At 52.2% G+C, this 15940-nt stretch overlaps 1 protein-coding gene and 1 non-coding gene across 2 annotated transcripts in view; both read left to right on the top strand.

The window, feature by feature from the left end:
* Positions 1–15617, top strand: part of LGR6 (leucine rich repeat containing G protein-coupled receptor 6) — a 149076-nt gene extending 133459 nt beyond the window's left edge. Inside the window, exons 13-18 of the mRNA XM_014258902.2 lie at positions 511–582; positions 2039–2110; positions 2780–2905; positions 6620–6780; positions 11710–11790; positions 13323–15617. Coding sequence (XP_014114377.2) covers positions 511–582; positions 2039–2110; positions 2780–2905; positions 6620–6780; positions 11710–11790; positions 13323–14560 — 1750 coding nt within the window. The 3' untranslated portion in view covers positions 14561–15617. The remainder of the gene's footprint in view (positions 1–510; positions 583–2038; positions 2111–2779; positions 2906–6619; positions 6781–11709; positions 11791–13322) is intronic.
* On the top strand, positions 6266–6366 carry LOC148182549 (U6 spliceosomal RNA). Its single transcript, XR_015774569.1, has one exon. It is a non-coding gene; the product is annotated as a U6 spliceosomal RNA (small nuclear RNA).
* Positions 15618–15940: the final 323 nt, after the last annotated feature.

The raw sequence follows: 15940 nt of genomic DNA, 5'->3' as shown, positions 1-15940 counted from the left end.
GATGTGGACAGTGGGTTTTACAGGACATCAAGATTTTTCTTCATGAAACACTGAGATACCTTCAGTCCTCAAATCTTCAACCTCACCAAGGCAAAGAGCAGCATCACATGGTCCTTCCTGAAGGGTCACACAGAGCTGGTTGCTGGTCACTGGCTCCAAGCTGTCAGCTTTTCCTCTAGAAAAAGCAGTTTGGAGGCTTAGGGCAGAGCAGAGTGGGAAACCAATGTGGATTTGGGGTTAACAGGGCACCTTTGGCTACTGCACATCAACAGTTCTTTACTGAGTCATGATGGCATCTTCAGCAGTGGCTGTCTGAGCCCTGGAGCTGCCTGTAGGAGAGAATGGCTTTGACATGTTTTGCTGCTCATCCTGTTAAACACTTGAAATAAGAGCAGGTCTCCCAAGCACAGCAGCTTCCACTGTGACAGTCTGCTGCACTGGGACAAAGATCTCAACAGTGTAGGAACGCTGCCTTCAGCTCCCTTCTCAAACCAGTTTCTGTTTTTCCAGTGGTCTCCAGCACAACAAGATCCAGGAGATCAGAGCAGACACCTTCGTGCAGCTGATGGCCCTGCGCTCCATGCAAGTATTGTCTGCCAGGGCAGACGTGAGCCCCAGCTGGGGTCATGCTGGGGAGGGGGCACTGGGAACCCAAATGGGCTGTGAGAAGTTCCCCACCTCCCTCTGTCTCTGCTGAGAGGCTTTTCTGTTGAGTCCCTCTTCCATTCTGCCGTAGAAAAGAAGAGGGCACAAACCATCCTTTTGGTTTTCCCTGTCCCTGCAGCCCCTGGTCCTTACCTGCCCCCTCGTGCCCACACCCCCCATGCTCTCCCCTCGTGCTGCAGCTCTGCCAAGGCAGAGCCCACATCACAGACAAGCCCCCTGAACACCAGGAGAAACTCTGGGCAGGGATTTATCCATGTACCTGAGCCCCAGCACCCCCTGTCCTACACAGGCTGGTCCTGGAACACCCATGCAGTGTTTGGTTTGAAAGTTCCTCCCCACAACTCAAAAGCTCATGTTCCACCTACCAAGTGCACCCAAGCATGTGCTTTCCACACACACACAGTGACCTCCTGAGTGCTTGGCACCTTGGAGCGCTGGCAAGGCCCTGAAGGGCACAATTGGCTCTGTGACATCTGGGAAGAGCCCTGAGAGTCTTTATTTGCTGTTCTGTTAGGAAGTGAACTAGATCACACAAACCCTTTTCCTGTGGTGCAGCAATGTGAGTGCCATTTAACAGCCCAGCATTCCTGGGATCCCACGAGTGTCACACGTACACCACGGTTCCAACAGCCCAGGAACACCGAGGTGTGACAGGTGACACTGCAGACACTCAGGGAAACACGAGCATGCTGCCCCAGCCCAGTCACACACACACAGCTGAGCAAGCTCTGGCGTGACCTTTGTGGGTGTTCTGGTCCCTGCAGAAAGGATTCCTCCCACCCAATGTCACACACATCTGAGCAGGTGTCTTGGCTCCCTTTGAGCTGGAGAGATGAAGGTTGTTCTGTAGCCAGCCTGAGGGCAGGAAACATGTCCCAGTTTGGTGGTTTCCTCCACACTGGTGACAGAGGGAGTGGAGCCCTCTCACTTGGATGGAGGCAGAGCTTAAGGAGGGGACTCAGTGAATCCAAAGCACCTGTACATGGCAGGAGACATTCTACAATCACCTTCTCCAGACCCCTGGCTCTATCTGCCCTTGCTGCACCCAGCACTGTGACTGCACTGGGGATGCTCTGGCGCTAAGGCATGGCAAAAAATTCCCAAATTTACAGAAATTAAGGCAGAAAATAACCTTTTCCATTGGTCTCAGCAGAGGAGCTCCTTCAAGGCAAACTCTTGTGCCCTCTGTTAGAAACCACCCCTATACAGACCCAGACCTGTCTGTGGGGAGCTGCAACGAGACAGAAATTGCTGCTGACCAAGGGGCAAAAGATCCCCCTTGTGCTCCCACCAGGGCCCTTGGCCAGGCCAGTGTCAGCAGCTTCACTGCCCTGCTCTGCTCTCTTCTCACTGCTGTGTCCTTACCTTGCAGAGACCTGAGTTGGAATTGCATCCAGTTCATTCACCCAGAAGCCTTTGTGACCCTGCACTCCCTCACCAAGCTGTAAGTTGCAGGGATATTTCTTTCACAGTGGACCATGGATAGGAGGTATCTGAGGACCTTAGACTGACTCCCTGGGCTGCCAGAACACCTGGATTTAGATGCTGGAACACTGATGAGTTGAGGTCCATGTCTCAGCACTGATGTGGACAGAACAAATCCCAAGATTTCCTATTAATTAATTAATTATTAATTAATAAAGGGATGAAGTGCAGGGGGGGCCATCTTCAAAATGCTCTCACCCTGAACACTTAAACCTCCACTTCCTGATACTTTCACCGCCGCCTTAGATGCCTTTAAGGGAGCATGATGGACTGTTTCTGCAAGAGCCACTGCAGACCATCTGTGCTGGCTCCCAGTTCTCAGCCCCCTCTCTAAGGTATTTTGTGGGCTGGGATCTGCAGTCATTCCCAACCTGCAGTGGAGGAAGAGACGTGTGGGGCACGTATGTGCACAACGAGGGAGATACCCCCCAGAGCTTTTAGATGGCCACTGACCCCAGTCCCTCATTTTCCCCAGGACTGCAGTGTTTATCTCCAGAGGCTCCTGGCCCCAGTGCAGCACCCAGCCCCATTTCAGCATCACATCAAGGGAGCAATAGAGTCAGTGCCCCTGCTTGGCTGAGGTATCACTCACTGACTGTGGTCTCCCTCTCTGCTTTCCCCTCACCAGGGACTTGACTGACAACCAGTTGGTCACACTGCCCCTGGATGGTTTGGCTGGACTGACCCATCTGAAGCTCCAAGGCAACCCAGCTCTCTCTGAGCCCTTCACCAAGGAGAGCTTCCCCAAAATGAGGTACTTGGAGTGTTGGCTCTTTCACTTCTGGTGTTCAGCACAGCTTGTACTTTGCTTACAGCACCCGGTCTCCTGCTCTCCTTGCCCACTCATGCCTTCTCCAAGCTTCCAGGCCCATGGGTAGAGGAAGATCCATCTGCTGCTAATACATATCATCTTTAATAAGTTCCATGGGAGAGCAGTGATGTGCTCCCAGGCCACCACCCCCACCCCAAACACACACACACAAGTGGAAAGTGTGGAGCAGGCCCAGCTCAGGGCTCCTCTCAATGGAAAACATTCCCAGAAGCAGTCCTACCTAATGACATCCAGGTTTTCTCCATAAACTCTGCTTGTGTGGCCGTGTCTTGTCTGTTATGGATTAATGAGGAGCCTGAAGGGGTCAAACTGATCAAGAAGAGGCTGCAAAAGGCTCAGAGCAGAGCGCTGTGCTGCAGGCTCAGGTTTTCCTGACCCTCCGTGGCTCCTGGGTCCCAGTGTGGCACCTGCCCGTGGTCCAGAGAACACAAATTCCTTTCAGATGAAGTCATCTCTTGCTTGGGTGTCCCAGGGAGCTCCCTTCAAGCCAAGAATGCACGAGCTGATGTTCCCACTCAGCCAGGATGGGTTCCCCAAGCTGGAGCTTCTCCAGTTTGCACACAAGGCTGGGGTCACAGGTCACTGACCAACACGGGGCTTAATAGCTCAGGCCTGAGGAACAATGTAGAGCTCTCCCTTCAGGCTGCCTCAGCAGTGGTGCCTGCAGGGCTCTCCCTTCTGACTTTTTAACTCATAGCTGGGATCTGCTGCATGACTGGTTTCCAAATGGCAGGGGATTCCAGAAGTTTTTGGAGGGTTTTCTACACCCAAGATCATGGAACAATAGAATGGTGTGGGCTGGAAAGAAACATTAAAGCTCATCCTGTTCCAGCCCCTGCCATGGCAGGGACACCTTCCACTGTTCCAGGTTGCTCCAAGCCCCATCCAGCCTGGCCTTGGACACTTCCAGGGATGGGGCAGCCACAGCTGCTCTGGGGAGCCTGTGCCAGGGCCTCCCCACCCTCACAGGGAAGAATTTCTTCCCAATATCCCATCCATCCCTGCCCTTTCCAGTAGGAAATGACAGTTCCTTGTCACATCCCTCTAGACCCTTGCCCAAAGTTCTTCTCCAGCTTTCCTCACAGAACCACAGAATCAGAGAATCATTAATGTTGGAAAAGACCTCTGAGATCATCCTCCAGCTTTCCTCACAGAACCACAGAATCAGAGAATCATTAATGTTGGAAAAGACCTCTGAGATCATCAAGTCCAACCTGTGACCCATCCCCACCTTGTCACCCAGCCCAGAGCACTCAGTGCCACATCCAGTCATTCCCTGAACATGTCCTGGGATGGGGACTCCACCACCTCCCTGGGCAGCCCCTTCCAATGTCTAATAAGCCTTTCCTTGAAGGAGTTCCTCCTGATTCCAACCTGAGTCTCCTCTGGTGTAGTTTGAAGCCATTTCCTCTCTCCCTGTTGCTTAGTGCCTGGGAGAAGAGACCAACCCCCACCTTGTTACAATCATCAGTCGTAGGGAGTGAGAAGGTCCCTGCTGATGGGGGGGAGCTTCCTTTTCTCAGCCACTCTCCATATGATTTACTCTCCAGACCCTTCCCCAGCTCAGTTTCCCTTTTCTGGACTGACTACAGCCACTCAATGTCTTCCTTGAAGAGAGGGGTTCATAACTGGACACAGGACTCAGGATGCACCCCCACAAGTGCCAAGCTCCTTTAGGCACTGGAAGGGGCCCTGAGCTCTCCCTGGAGCTGTCTCTTCTCCAGGTGAACACCCCCAGCTCTCCCAGCCTGGCTCCAGAGCTGAGGGGCTCCAGCCCTCGGAGCAGCTCCGTGGTCTCCTCCAGACCCCCTCCAACAGGCAGTCCCTTGAGCAGGGTGGGTCAAGTTCAGCTCTTCCAAGGTGTTTCTCCTCTAAATTAGTTCCATTGGCATCTCTTGAGCTGGTTTGGATTTGTACCAGAGAAACTGAGCCTGCAGCAGTGCTTCAGTGAACCATGCCAGGCAATGGACCCATTAACATTCCCTAAATTTTGGGGTACTGCCATTAAGTAGCCTTACTCTTGGAGCACATGTTTGGAGGAGTCATCTGAGAGCAGCTCATAGCCTTGCTGGGAGGATCTGCACCTCCCTACCACCCTTCAATAATAGCATCTAATTTGGAGTTTATAACAGGAAACGAGCTTGTATACAGAATTTCCAGACCCTCCCGGGGCTCAGCCAGAAATGTTTAGGAACATAAAACAAAAGCATATTTTTAGAATATAGAGTTTTACCATATTTACTGATCTTGTCAGAGGACCTTAATTGTCTGGAAAACCTGGGGTTCCTTTGCCTTCATCAGCAGTCTCCCTGACTTCCAGCAAAGCCAAAAATGCAGCTGCTGACAGACAGCCTTGTATTGCATCCAGATGCTGCTCAGCTGCTGTTGAATTAACCTTGCAATACATGCTATAATTAGCAAGTAACAATTCAACTTTCAAGTAGAAATCAGACATATTTAAATAACTTACTTCACTTGGGAGACCTGAGAATTCCCTGCCTGAGCTGGGACTCCTGAAACTGGAGTTTGAAGGTGCCCTCAACAACAAGCAAGGGGAGCCTTGCTCTAAGGAAGCTTCTCCCCCTTGAAGGAAAGAAAGGATGCCTGGAAAAACATGGCCTTGGGGTAAAAGTTGTAAACTGTACCTTGCATATTGGAGAGAAGGGCTGTTTATTCTGAGGAGAGCTGCAGAAAGGTTTTTAGGAGTGTGGTGGTTTAGGAATGGTATTCTCCAATTTAGTATTCCTGCTAAAACCATGCACCACTCACTCCTCCCCAACTGGAGGCACAAAAGGCAAAGATCATGGGTTAAGATAAGCACAATTTACTGGAAACAGCAATGAGATAAGACACAAACAGTAACAGCAACAATATTAATAATAAAAAGTATAAGAAAAGAAAGTTATTTACATGGAAAGCCCCCAACAACAAACGAATACCAGATGGCTCCCCCATCACATTTCTCCTTTCCTCCCAGACCCCAGCAATGAGTAAGATGGCACAGAACAACCTCTGGGTCCTGGCCATGCTCCCTCACACCTACTACAAAAATTAACCCTGTTCTGACTGGAACCAGGACAAAGAACTATCTGGGAACTTTAGAGAAGTTTCCAAATCTGGTGTTTGACAACATTCTGTTGACTGACAGTGTCTTAAACACCAAAAGTGGGCCAGTACAGAAACACCATGGGCTACCCTGGGTCCCCACGCTGTCCTACATGGAGTCCCTCACCAAAGAAAAGTCTCTCTCCACTGTAAGCATCACCATACAGAGCAGCTTTTGTCATGTCAGCAGCACAGGTACCAAAACTGGAATGATACAGAAATCAGCATGGCTCCTGCACAGGGACATCCCAGAAACTGGTGGAGTGTTCCATGTTTTTGACTCTGAGGTTAGCTCAGCTGGTTATAGTGCTGATAGCATCAATATTGTGATGTGATGTGATCCCTGCAGGAGCCCATTCACTTCAGAGCTGGACATGATGATCCTTGTGGGTCCCTTCCAGCTCAGAATACTTTGTGACTCTGCATAGATGAGTTTAATCTTTGAACAAATGACGGAGCAAAAAATGCAAAGCAATGGAGAGTCAGGTCATGCAGGGGACACACCTTAAAGTTCTGCTTTCCTCTGTGCAGAGTCCTGGAGGTGCCATATGCCTACCAGTGCTGTGCCTATGGGAGCTGCAGCAGCTTCTTCAGGGTGTCCAGCCAGTGGGAGGCAGAAGACATGAGCCCTGAGGAGGAGGATCCCCACAGGAGGACCTTGGAATTGTTCCCAGGTCACACTGATAACCACTGTGAGTAAACAGGGCTGAATGGTGATGGGTCCCTGGGCAGGGCTGTGAGCTTGGGTGCAATCCTGCATTTGCAGGAGTGGAGCTACTGTCAGAGGTGACACCTGCCTCAGGGAGAGCAGCTGAGCCTTCAACACAGACGGCCCATTGCTTTGAAAGGGCTTTGTCTTCCCAGCCCCACAGCACAGCAGCAGCTCCAGCACAAGGCTGCTGTGATCCCTCTGCAAGAGAATCCCAGAATAGCAAAAGGAAAAACATGAACCCTTTTGCTTCCTCTGTAACTACTGAAGAGTACAAACAGCATTTCAGGACACAGCCTGGATGCTGCTTGTGTTTATATATTTGTGTAAATACTGTGCACTTCTGAGGTCTGAGACATCCTGGAGGCAAATCCCCATGGTAGATGGAGAGAGGGCTGTGCCCCTGGAGAGCCCCTGACCCACCTGCTCTCAGGAGCAGTGAGCATCCAGCCATAGCCAGGGGCTCTGCTGTGTTCTCCCACACCCTGAGCTGGCAGGGCTGGACCTGGAGGCACATTTGGACCTGGACCCAGAGCGTTGGAAGCTGTGTTATTGTCAGGATGACCAAGACACTTTGTGACACAGCCAGCGTGGCCCACAAGCCCTGTGCTCCTGCTCCTGTGCTGATCCTTCACAGCTTAAGAAAAAGCTTTAGACATGCAAAGAGTTCAGGGTAGCAAATGTGATTCCCACTGGCATGATGTGGCTCCAGGAAGTATGGTAGACTTGGTGGTAACACTGGCCAGACAGTACAGAGGAGTCATGTTACAGTCATTGCTGCAGGATTTTATTCTAAGCCAGGTCACTTTTTCCATCATTAATGCAGTCCATACTGTAGCAGTCCTAGTGCAGATAGTTGTGGGGCTTGCCCAGCAAGTTATAGCATTTGTGGAAAGATCTAGTTTGTGACAAGGGGCCACAGACCTGCTTTTGCTTGGTACTAAAGTCTTTGATGTCCCAGAGGATGCTCTCACCTGGCCCTGTCAGCAGAACAAAATCTACCACAGGGTCCCAGACCTCCAGGCCAGTGAGCCATGGATGGAGTGTTCATGAGATGCTGGCACCGAGGGGAATGCTGGCTGATTCTGAGACATGCCAAATGAGACTATTTGCAGCTTGTAAAGGCTCCCATTTTCAGATGTTAAAGCATTGGATCTATTTTGAACTATCCAAGCACAGAGGTGCAAATGTGAAATCATTCCTTATGATGTGCAGCTTTTGTGGATGACACTCCAGACCTCCAGCAACAGGGTCTGCTCTTGATGATAAGGGGTTTGTGATATTGCTCTTTTACTTAATTAATCATTGCTTTATTTCTGTTCCCTGTGCTTCCTTTCTGATGGCCACTGGTGATATTTAGCTGGGTTATATGAGCCTTGTAACACTTTCTCATTAAAGAGGAAAAAAACTCCCAAACATTCTTTTCATGCAAGAGGGAAAGTGGTCTGCTGAAGAGAAAATACCTCAGGGCTGTGTTGCAGCAGGGTCCAGCCAGACTTGTCAGGGCACTTGGATGCTGTGGGAGAACTTCTGAGAGGGACAGAGAACACTTCCAGACAGCTCTGTCCTGTCAGCCTTGTCCATTGCTTCCAGTCCTTCCCAAACAAGTCCACAGAACCTCAGGCTGGGTAGTGAAAGGCAGCTTGTCCCAGGCAGCCATGCAGGGACAAGAAATGGTTCCCAGTGCCCAGCCCTGCCCTGCCTGGCAGCAGCTCCTACAGCCCCTCCTGCTCCTGTATCCAGCACCCATCCTGCAGCCAAGCCAGCACCCGAGGGACCACCTGGCTCCAGACACAGAGCAGAAATGCTGCCACGGACCCCAGGGCCAGATCAGCTCTTCCCCCTCCTCCCAGAGCCCTGGGTGCCTGGGAACCCCACACCACCCAAGTATGTCCATTTGCATCGGAGTAAGAGCCACCTGAGGCCCAAAGTAGTGTGGTCAGTGCATGTCCCATCATTCTGTCACCTTCTCAAAATGGATATTTAAGGGCTCACTTCCAGCACTTTCAATGTTTGGGATATCATTGAGTTCTACAATGGTTTGGGTTTGGGAAGTACCTTGAAGCTCTTCTCATTCCACCCCCTGCCCTGCCAGGGACACCTTCCACTGCCCCAGGTTGCTCCAAGCCCTGTCCAACCTGGCCTTGAGCACTTCCAGCTTCTCTCCAGCTCTCTTGGAGCCCCTTTAGACACTGAAAGGGTCTCTGAATTCTGGGGTCTTCTCTCTTCCAGGCTGGGCAATCCAAATTGTCTCAGCCTCTCTGGATTACAACTGGCAGTGACCCCCTGCCCCAAGTCTGTCCCCTGTGGCTGAGCAGGAGCCCAAAGATGGCTTGGGGTCCTGCCACCAGGACAGCCCCCAGAAGTGGCTGCAGAGGAAGGCAAGAAAAGTGCCCTGGGACGTTCCCATCAACATCCCAGCACCTCCCTTTGGGACCTCTGCTTTGAGGATAGAAAGGGATGTACTCACTCACAAGCATGTGTTTGCAAGGGTGGAACAAAGCTATGGGAAGTGATCACCTGCACAGTGATCCTGGGGAGTGAGACACTGCTTCCCCCAGCCCAGCACCTCCAGCAGCTTGTAAAGTTACTAAAGAGCTTCTGCAACCACCTGGCAATCCCTGCAGGGTCCTTAGAGATGCACTTCTGACATTCAAGACAGCTACTCGAGACCCAAACCTGGATCTGCCCAAGTCCCTGGCAGCCACCCGTGCCCCCAGGCCAAGGAGAGGGCAGGTCCCTGCAGACCCCAGGGTCTGCCCTGGCTCAGACAGACAGGACTGAGACAATGAGCACTAATGGGAGAAAACATTCAGCCCAATGATTTCTGTTCTATCCCTTCCCCAGCAATTCTGCTCCTCTTCCTCTCACTTGGCTTTTGGTACAGGCAGCTCCTTTCTCATGGAAAGGACACTACTGGCAAAGTGGGTTTTTACCATAAGACCTCAGAAAGTGGAGGCACCTCAGCAAAATTCAAATAAATAACAGCTTCTTCAAAATCAATGCAGTCTGCCTTGCTAGGTCACAACAGCCATTTTCCTCTCTCCACAGTTCCCAGGCTGGACAGGGATTGTTTTCTAGCAGAGAGAGGTACATTTTTCACTTTGAATCCCACTGTGCTAACTAAGAATTGCTTTGTAATTCCCAGCAGGCTCAGTAGTCCAGGCAAAACAAAATATCGTCCTTCACTTCATGAAAATGTTTAACCCGGGCTTAAAACCAGGCTTTGAGGAGAAAATAGATGGCACAGGTTACACTTTCACAAGGGTTGGGTCTCAGCAGAGCACAGAAAGAGCAAGCCTGTGTCTGTTTTATTCGGGTATCGTGACTGCACATCACAGCCTCCGCACTGTGGCTGGAAAATACACTGGAGATTTATAAGACTATAAAATACAAAGATGAATTATTTTTCCATCCCACTGTGAGTTTTTCCTTGCCAGGCTCCAAAGCAGCAGTAATATTTCAATTCTTTCACAGACAGATTTTAAAAATGACCTTTTTTTCCAAAGCTCCCTGAAGCTGAGAAAGCCATGAAGCTTGTCAGGAGGCACTAAAGATAGCACGTAATTTGTCATCATCCTTTAATCAAATAATCCCAGTCACATTTTCAAACACAGGCAGGGAGCATAGCTCATGAGAGGCACCACTTCCAAACAGATTAGACACATAAATCCCACTCAGGTCAGCCTTATCTTCAGCACTGTGGAAATTTGCCTTCCTGGCCAGTGTCTAAGCTGCCAGGTGCACACCTGGGCTCCAGCATCAGTCCATTCATCCAAGAGAGAATTCGTCCCACAGCCACAGATCCAGCTCTCTGGCTACCAGGCTGTAGCAAGAACAAAACCACATCCTTTCCCTTTCCTCCACTGGCAGAAAACCCTCCCAAGATCTCCACTGGGAGCTGAAGGCTGTACTGATGCCATGGGTGGGAGCAGGGCAGCAGGACAGCAGCTGTCCTCACTGTGTCCCAGCGCTGGCAGCCAGCAGGACTTTGGGAACAGGAACAAGGAACAAAGCAGAAAAGCACGCTTGGATTAGACTGAGAGGATGCCATTCACCCTGGTGACGACCTACACTGAAAACACAGCTGAGGGTTCGGCCCCATTCCCTTCCAGCAGCTTCTTCTTCAGCCAGGGGGTCTCTGCCCGAGCCTCAGCAAGCCCCAGCCTGGCTCAGGGTGCAGCTGCCAGCATGGCAGAGATGCTGGTGCAGGGCTGGCTCTGCAGCCTGGCTGCACAAACCCCATGGATGCAGAATCTGCAGCCACAGGCAACCAGTCTGCCCTCAGCAAATGCTGGGAACAGCCACAATTAAAAACAGGGCACTACAGTCCCAAGATTTTACAGGGCATTAAATAAAGCAATAAATGTTGTGTTCCCTTGTCTCTTTGCTGCTGAACTGTTTGGTGGTGGTGGCTGCTGACGAAAAATTTGTGCTGCAAGAAGAGGCTGATGGTTCCCTCTGAACAAAGCCCCAAAATCCCTGTTGATGAACAAACATTGGACAAAGCCTGCCCAGAAAGCTCCCATGGAGAAGATGCATTTGAAGGCTTTGTGTTCTGTAACCACACAGGCTGGAGTGTTTCTTTACTTTTAATAAAGAGTTCTGGGAGGAGGGAACCGCAGTCACACAGCTCTGGGATCTGGGGCTCTTACACTTCAAATGTTGGGAGTAACCTAAAAACAGAGGGCTTGGCTATGCTGCAACCCAACAACGTTTACAAGATCTCCCTCTACAGCAGTGACTGCAGGGGACAAACTGTACCCCAGCAGCTACTTTGAACTTGCAGGCTGGGAACTGGCTGGGAAGGTCTGTGTAGAGGACAGAGAGCAGGAAAAGCTCCTGGCCCAGTTAACTCTGATGGTTCTGCTTGTTCTTATCTGAGCACCATTTCTTGTTCTTTCCTCCCCAGATGACCTAGATGCAGATGATCTTCAATTGGAACTTGAGGAATCGAAGCTGCATCCCACTATTCAGTGCACACCAAGTCCCGGTGAGCAGCCAGGGAAACCCTTTGAACAGAATTGGGATTCTTTGAGCTTCTCTAAATCCCCAGGATCCCCCATGATCTTTCAGATCAGAAGCCTGGTGGGTTGGGCTTAGTCCAAATGGGGGACAGGTGAGGAGTTTCCTTCTCCCTGTTGGATGTAGCTGCCCTCCCAGGAGGGGAGGCCCAGGTCAGGATAAGCCTGACCAGGACCCCCAGGTATCAGCAGCTCCTCCATCCACTGACCTGCTGCACTCAGATCTGGCTCTCCTGTCCCCTTGCATGACTTACACTTGGCTTTGTCTCACCAGTCTGGAATATTGCATGTCCTGTCCTTGATGTCCTGATCACACCTGTGGCACTGCAGACTGCAGGGATACTTTGCTCTGTTTCCTGAGGAAGGGAGAGCAGGGCAGTGCTGGACTGTACATGGGGCTCAAGGAAGTTGCCTTCTGACTTTGTCCCTGCTCATAGCTCACTGGGGTCCTGGAGCACACCTGGAGGCTGGAGAGCTCTGCTTCCAGCCAGCCTGCGGTGGGACACTGGCAGGGATAGAGGTTTTAACAGTTGTTCCACTGAGTTTGCTGCAAAAGATCTCACTGAGGGCATGCTGCCTGGCACTCTGAGCTTCACCTCCTTTGATATGGAAAAGATTTCTCCATTTCCTCCAATTTTTTTGGTCTCTACCACCTAAAACTTCTACCAGCCTTGTTTTGTTTTTGCTGAGCCGCTCACTGAAACGTCCCAATCCCTTGCAGAGGCAATTTTATGCCATTGCCCACTTTCTCTTTCCCCACTTTCTTCTTTTTTCTTTGGCAAACAGCTTCCAAACCAGCCCTCTTTTTACCCCTCCATGACCTTCCCTTACTCACTCCCCCATCCATCCACTTCTGTTCTTTCTTTCTCCTGATATCCTTCCATGTTCTGCCTGCCCAGACCCCTCTGTCCCTTCCCTGCCACACCAGCTCTCCCCCTCTCTCCGTCATGCCCAGACACTTCACCTCCTGGTGCTCATCCCCTGTGTGCAGAGGCCATTCATGCACAAACAGACATCTCTCAGCCAAGGTCTTGAGTGTCCAGAGAGAGGCTGGCAATGCCAGAGCAGGCTGCAGCATCCTGGCAGATCTCCACACCACCAGCTCCCAGGGGGAACATGAGGTGGAGCAGGTAATGGTAGAGGGGCCCAAATGACAGGCTGGCACCAGGAGTGTTGGTTGGTCTGGACCTTTTTACATTTTAGGAGCACTCATCAGTTTGTTGCTTCTTACACTTCATTTTCACTTCTCCCTGCACCTTTTTTCTGCCCTAGACAAGATCTGAGAGGATGCCAGAAGCATTTCAGTGTGGGGTCAGCAGCACAGGGGAGACCCAAGAGGCAGCTGCAGAAGAGGGTGGACAATGTCATATTTTCCTTGCCAGCCCTCAGCACTCACATGGCTGCTGGGGCCAGAAGAGGGCTTGGATTTGGCCACCTTCTGAGCAGCACCACTGGAGAGAAGCGGTGTCTGCTGTGTGTAACTTTGGGGTTTGTCTTCCAGGTCCCTTCAAGCCCTGTGATCACCTGTTTGAGAGCTGGATCATCCGCCTGGGAGTCTGGCTCATCGTTGTGGTCTCAGTGCTCTGCAATGGGCTGGTCATCCTGGCTGTCTTTGCTTCCCCCAGCTACCTGTCCCCGGTGAAGTTCCTCGTGGGCTCCATCGCTGGGGCCAACATGCTGACGGGCATCTCCTGCAGCATGCTGGCCCTCGTGGACACCCTCACCTACGGTCACTTTGCCCGATACGGCACCAGGTGGGAGACGGGTGCAGGCTGCAGGGTGACAGGGTTCCTGTCCGTGCTGGCCTCCCAGGCTGCCATCTTCCTGCTGACCCTGGCTGCTGTGCAGTGCAGCCTCTCAGCCTCCTGCGTGCGGGGCTACGGGAAGTCCCCATCCCTGGGCAAGGTCAAGGCTGCTGCCTGCTGCTGCCTATTGCTGTCCTCTGTGGCTGCCGTTCTGCCTCTCTTCTCCATTGGGGAATACGGAGCGTCCCCTCTCTGCCTCCCATACCCCATCCCAGAGGGGAAACCCACCACCCTGGGCTTCACTGTGGCCTTGGTGATGACAAACATGCTCTGCTTCCTGACTATCACCGGCACCTACATCCGGCTCTACTGCAACCTGCTGAAGGGGGAGTTCAGCGCTGTCTGGGACTGCGCCATGGTCAAGCACGTGGCCTGGCTGATCTTCACCAACTGCCTCCTCTACTGCCCAGTGGCCTTCCTCACCTTCTCCTCCACCCTCAATCTCTTCCTTATCACCCCAGAGGTCATCAAATCCATCTTCCTTGTGGTCCTGCCCCTGCCCGCCTGCCTCAACCCCTTGCTCTACCTGCTCTTCAACCCCCACTTCAGAGATGACTTCCGCCTGCTGAGGCAGAAGGGGCAGGACAAGAGCAGCTTCCCCCAGTCCTGCAGGGCTGATGACATGGAGAAAAGCTCCTACGACTCCACCCAGGCTCTGGTGAACTTCTCCGACATCGACCGTGTGTGTGAGACACCTGATTCCCTGGGAGTGCGCCCCATCCTTGACAGCTACAGCTTCCCCTCCATGACGCTCATCCCCTGCCAGCAAAGGGTGGGCACCAGGGGGAAGGAGAGAGGCTGCTATGAGCATTGTCCCTGCCTCAATGACAGTGAGGCGCTGATAACTTCAGAGAGCCGAGATCTGTCTGGCAGCAGCCTCCGGATAACCTTCTTCCCCTCCCCACCCACGCCGCCCTACACATCTCACTTATAAACGTCCTTGGAGCAGCCGTGGGAACGGCCCCACAGCACCTGCTGAGGGCCAACACCAGTGCCGAGGGGCCAGCAAGGTGACACAAACTGCTCCCTGAAAAGCACCAGCACAACCTGTCTACCCTCATCCCCATCACACCTGCCTGGGCAACAGGCACTGCTCTGCCAGCTGCCCCTGGCCTAGAAGAGCTCTGACTGAGCTCCAGACACTCAGGGCTGGCCATGGGAGGAGACAATCCCTGTGTGAATCTCACTTCTGCTAGGAACTGCCTGGGAAAGAGCCCCACTGGCTCAGGAATTGGGTCAGGGAAACCCTCCTCCTTCTCACCCTGCAGCATCACCTGCCAGGAGGAGCCTGCAGCAAAGCCAAGTTTGTCTTCTCAAGGCAGAGACCTCCTGGCCAAAGCCACCGCTCTGTGGCAACCCCTGGCAACCAACTGCGATGCCGTGGCCACCCACAGGAACCCCAGGCCTTGTCCTCTAGAGCTCTCTGCAGGTCCCACACACCCCTGGAAATGGGCTGGTGTCTGTCTTCACACCACCAAAAGCAGCATATCTGTGTGTACACCTGAGTTTTGGACAGCCTCTACTTTGGGATTCCCCACTCATTCACTGGGAGCCTCATGCGTTGGACACAACCCTCATTTCCAGCCAGGACCAGGAGCTGGGGATGCTCAGTCTTTCAATCTGACCCTCAGTGTCTCACAAGGGGTCTCTGAAACCCACAGCAGCCAAACCCAAACAGTTCCCAGAAAAACCCATGTGCTCTGCCTAAGATCACCCAGCAGCACCAAGCCAAGGCACCCAAGGTGAAAATGGGGTCTGGCTGCTGCCTCATTGCCCCCAAACGTGACTCCTGGATGAGGCTCTTGGTTCTGTGTACATGTCCCACACAGTGTAGCCATTTTGGGGACTAAATGTGCCTTCTCCTATTTTAAAGGTGGGCAGCTGATAGGAGGAAACAAATCAGCATTGTGGGATGGTGGCATCAGGAGGACACAGGCCACTGGGAACAGCCTCAAATCCACTCCCTGCAGCTCAGGGATCTCCCAAATCCATTGACTCCATCATGAACCCTCCCAGTGCCACCCAGTGCAGCAGGGAGCCCTGCGCTCAGAGCTCAGGCCCTGGGCAAAGCTTTGGTTCTGCTGACGTTACTGCAGCTGTTTGTCACTCATTTTCATGAGATAATAAATGAGCCCCGTTGCTGACCAGTGGCTGCTTTCTGTCCTCTTTCATGTGAGGAGCACCTTGGTGGTTCTCTTGGCAGCTGCTGTGCCTTGGGTGTTGTCTGCATTGCCCAAGTGAGAGCTGGGAAATTGTGATGCATCCACATGAGCCGACACCACCCTCCCCACCCCTGTTCTCAGGAGGGAAGAGC

The sequence above is a fragment of the Pseudopodoces humilis genome, chromosome 26 (genome assembly GCF_049639895.1).
Source record: "Pseudopodoces humilis isolate 2021_Gansu_Grassland_sample_001 chromosome 26, ASM4963989v1, whole genome shotgun sequence".
NCBI classification, from domain to species: domain Eukaryota; kingdom Metazoa; phylum Chordata; class Aves; order Passeriformes; family Paridae; genus Pseudopodoces; species Pseudopodoces humilis.
Note: the sequence above shows the minus strand (reverse complement) of the source record. Positions and strands in the feature narration are given on the sequence as shown.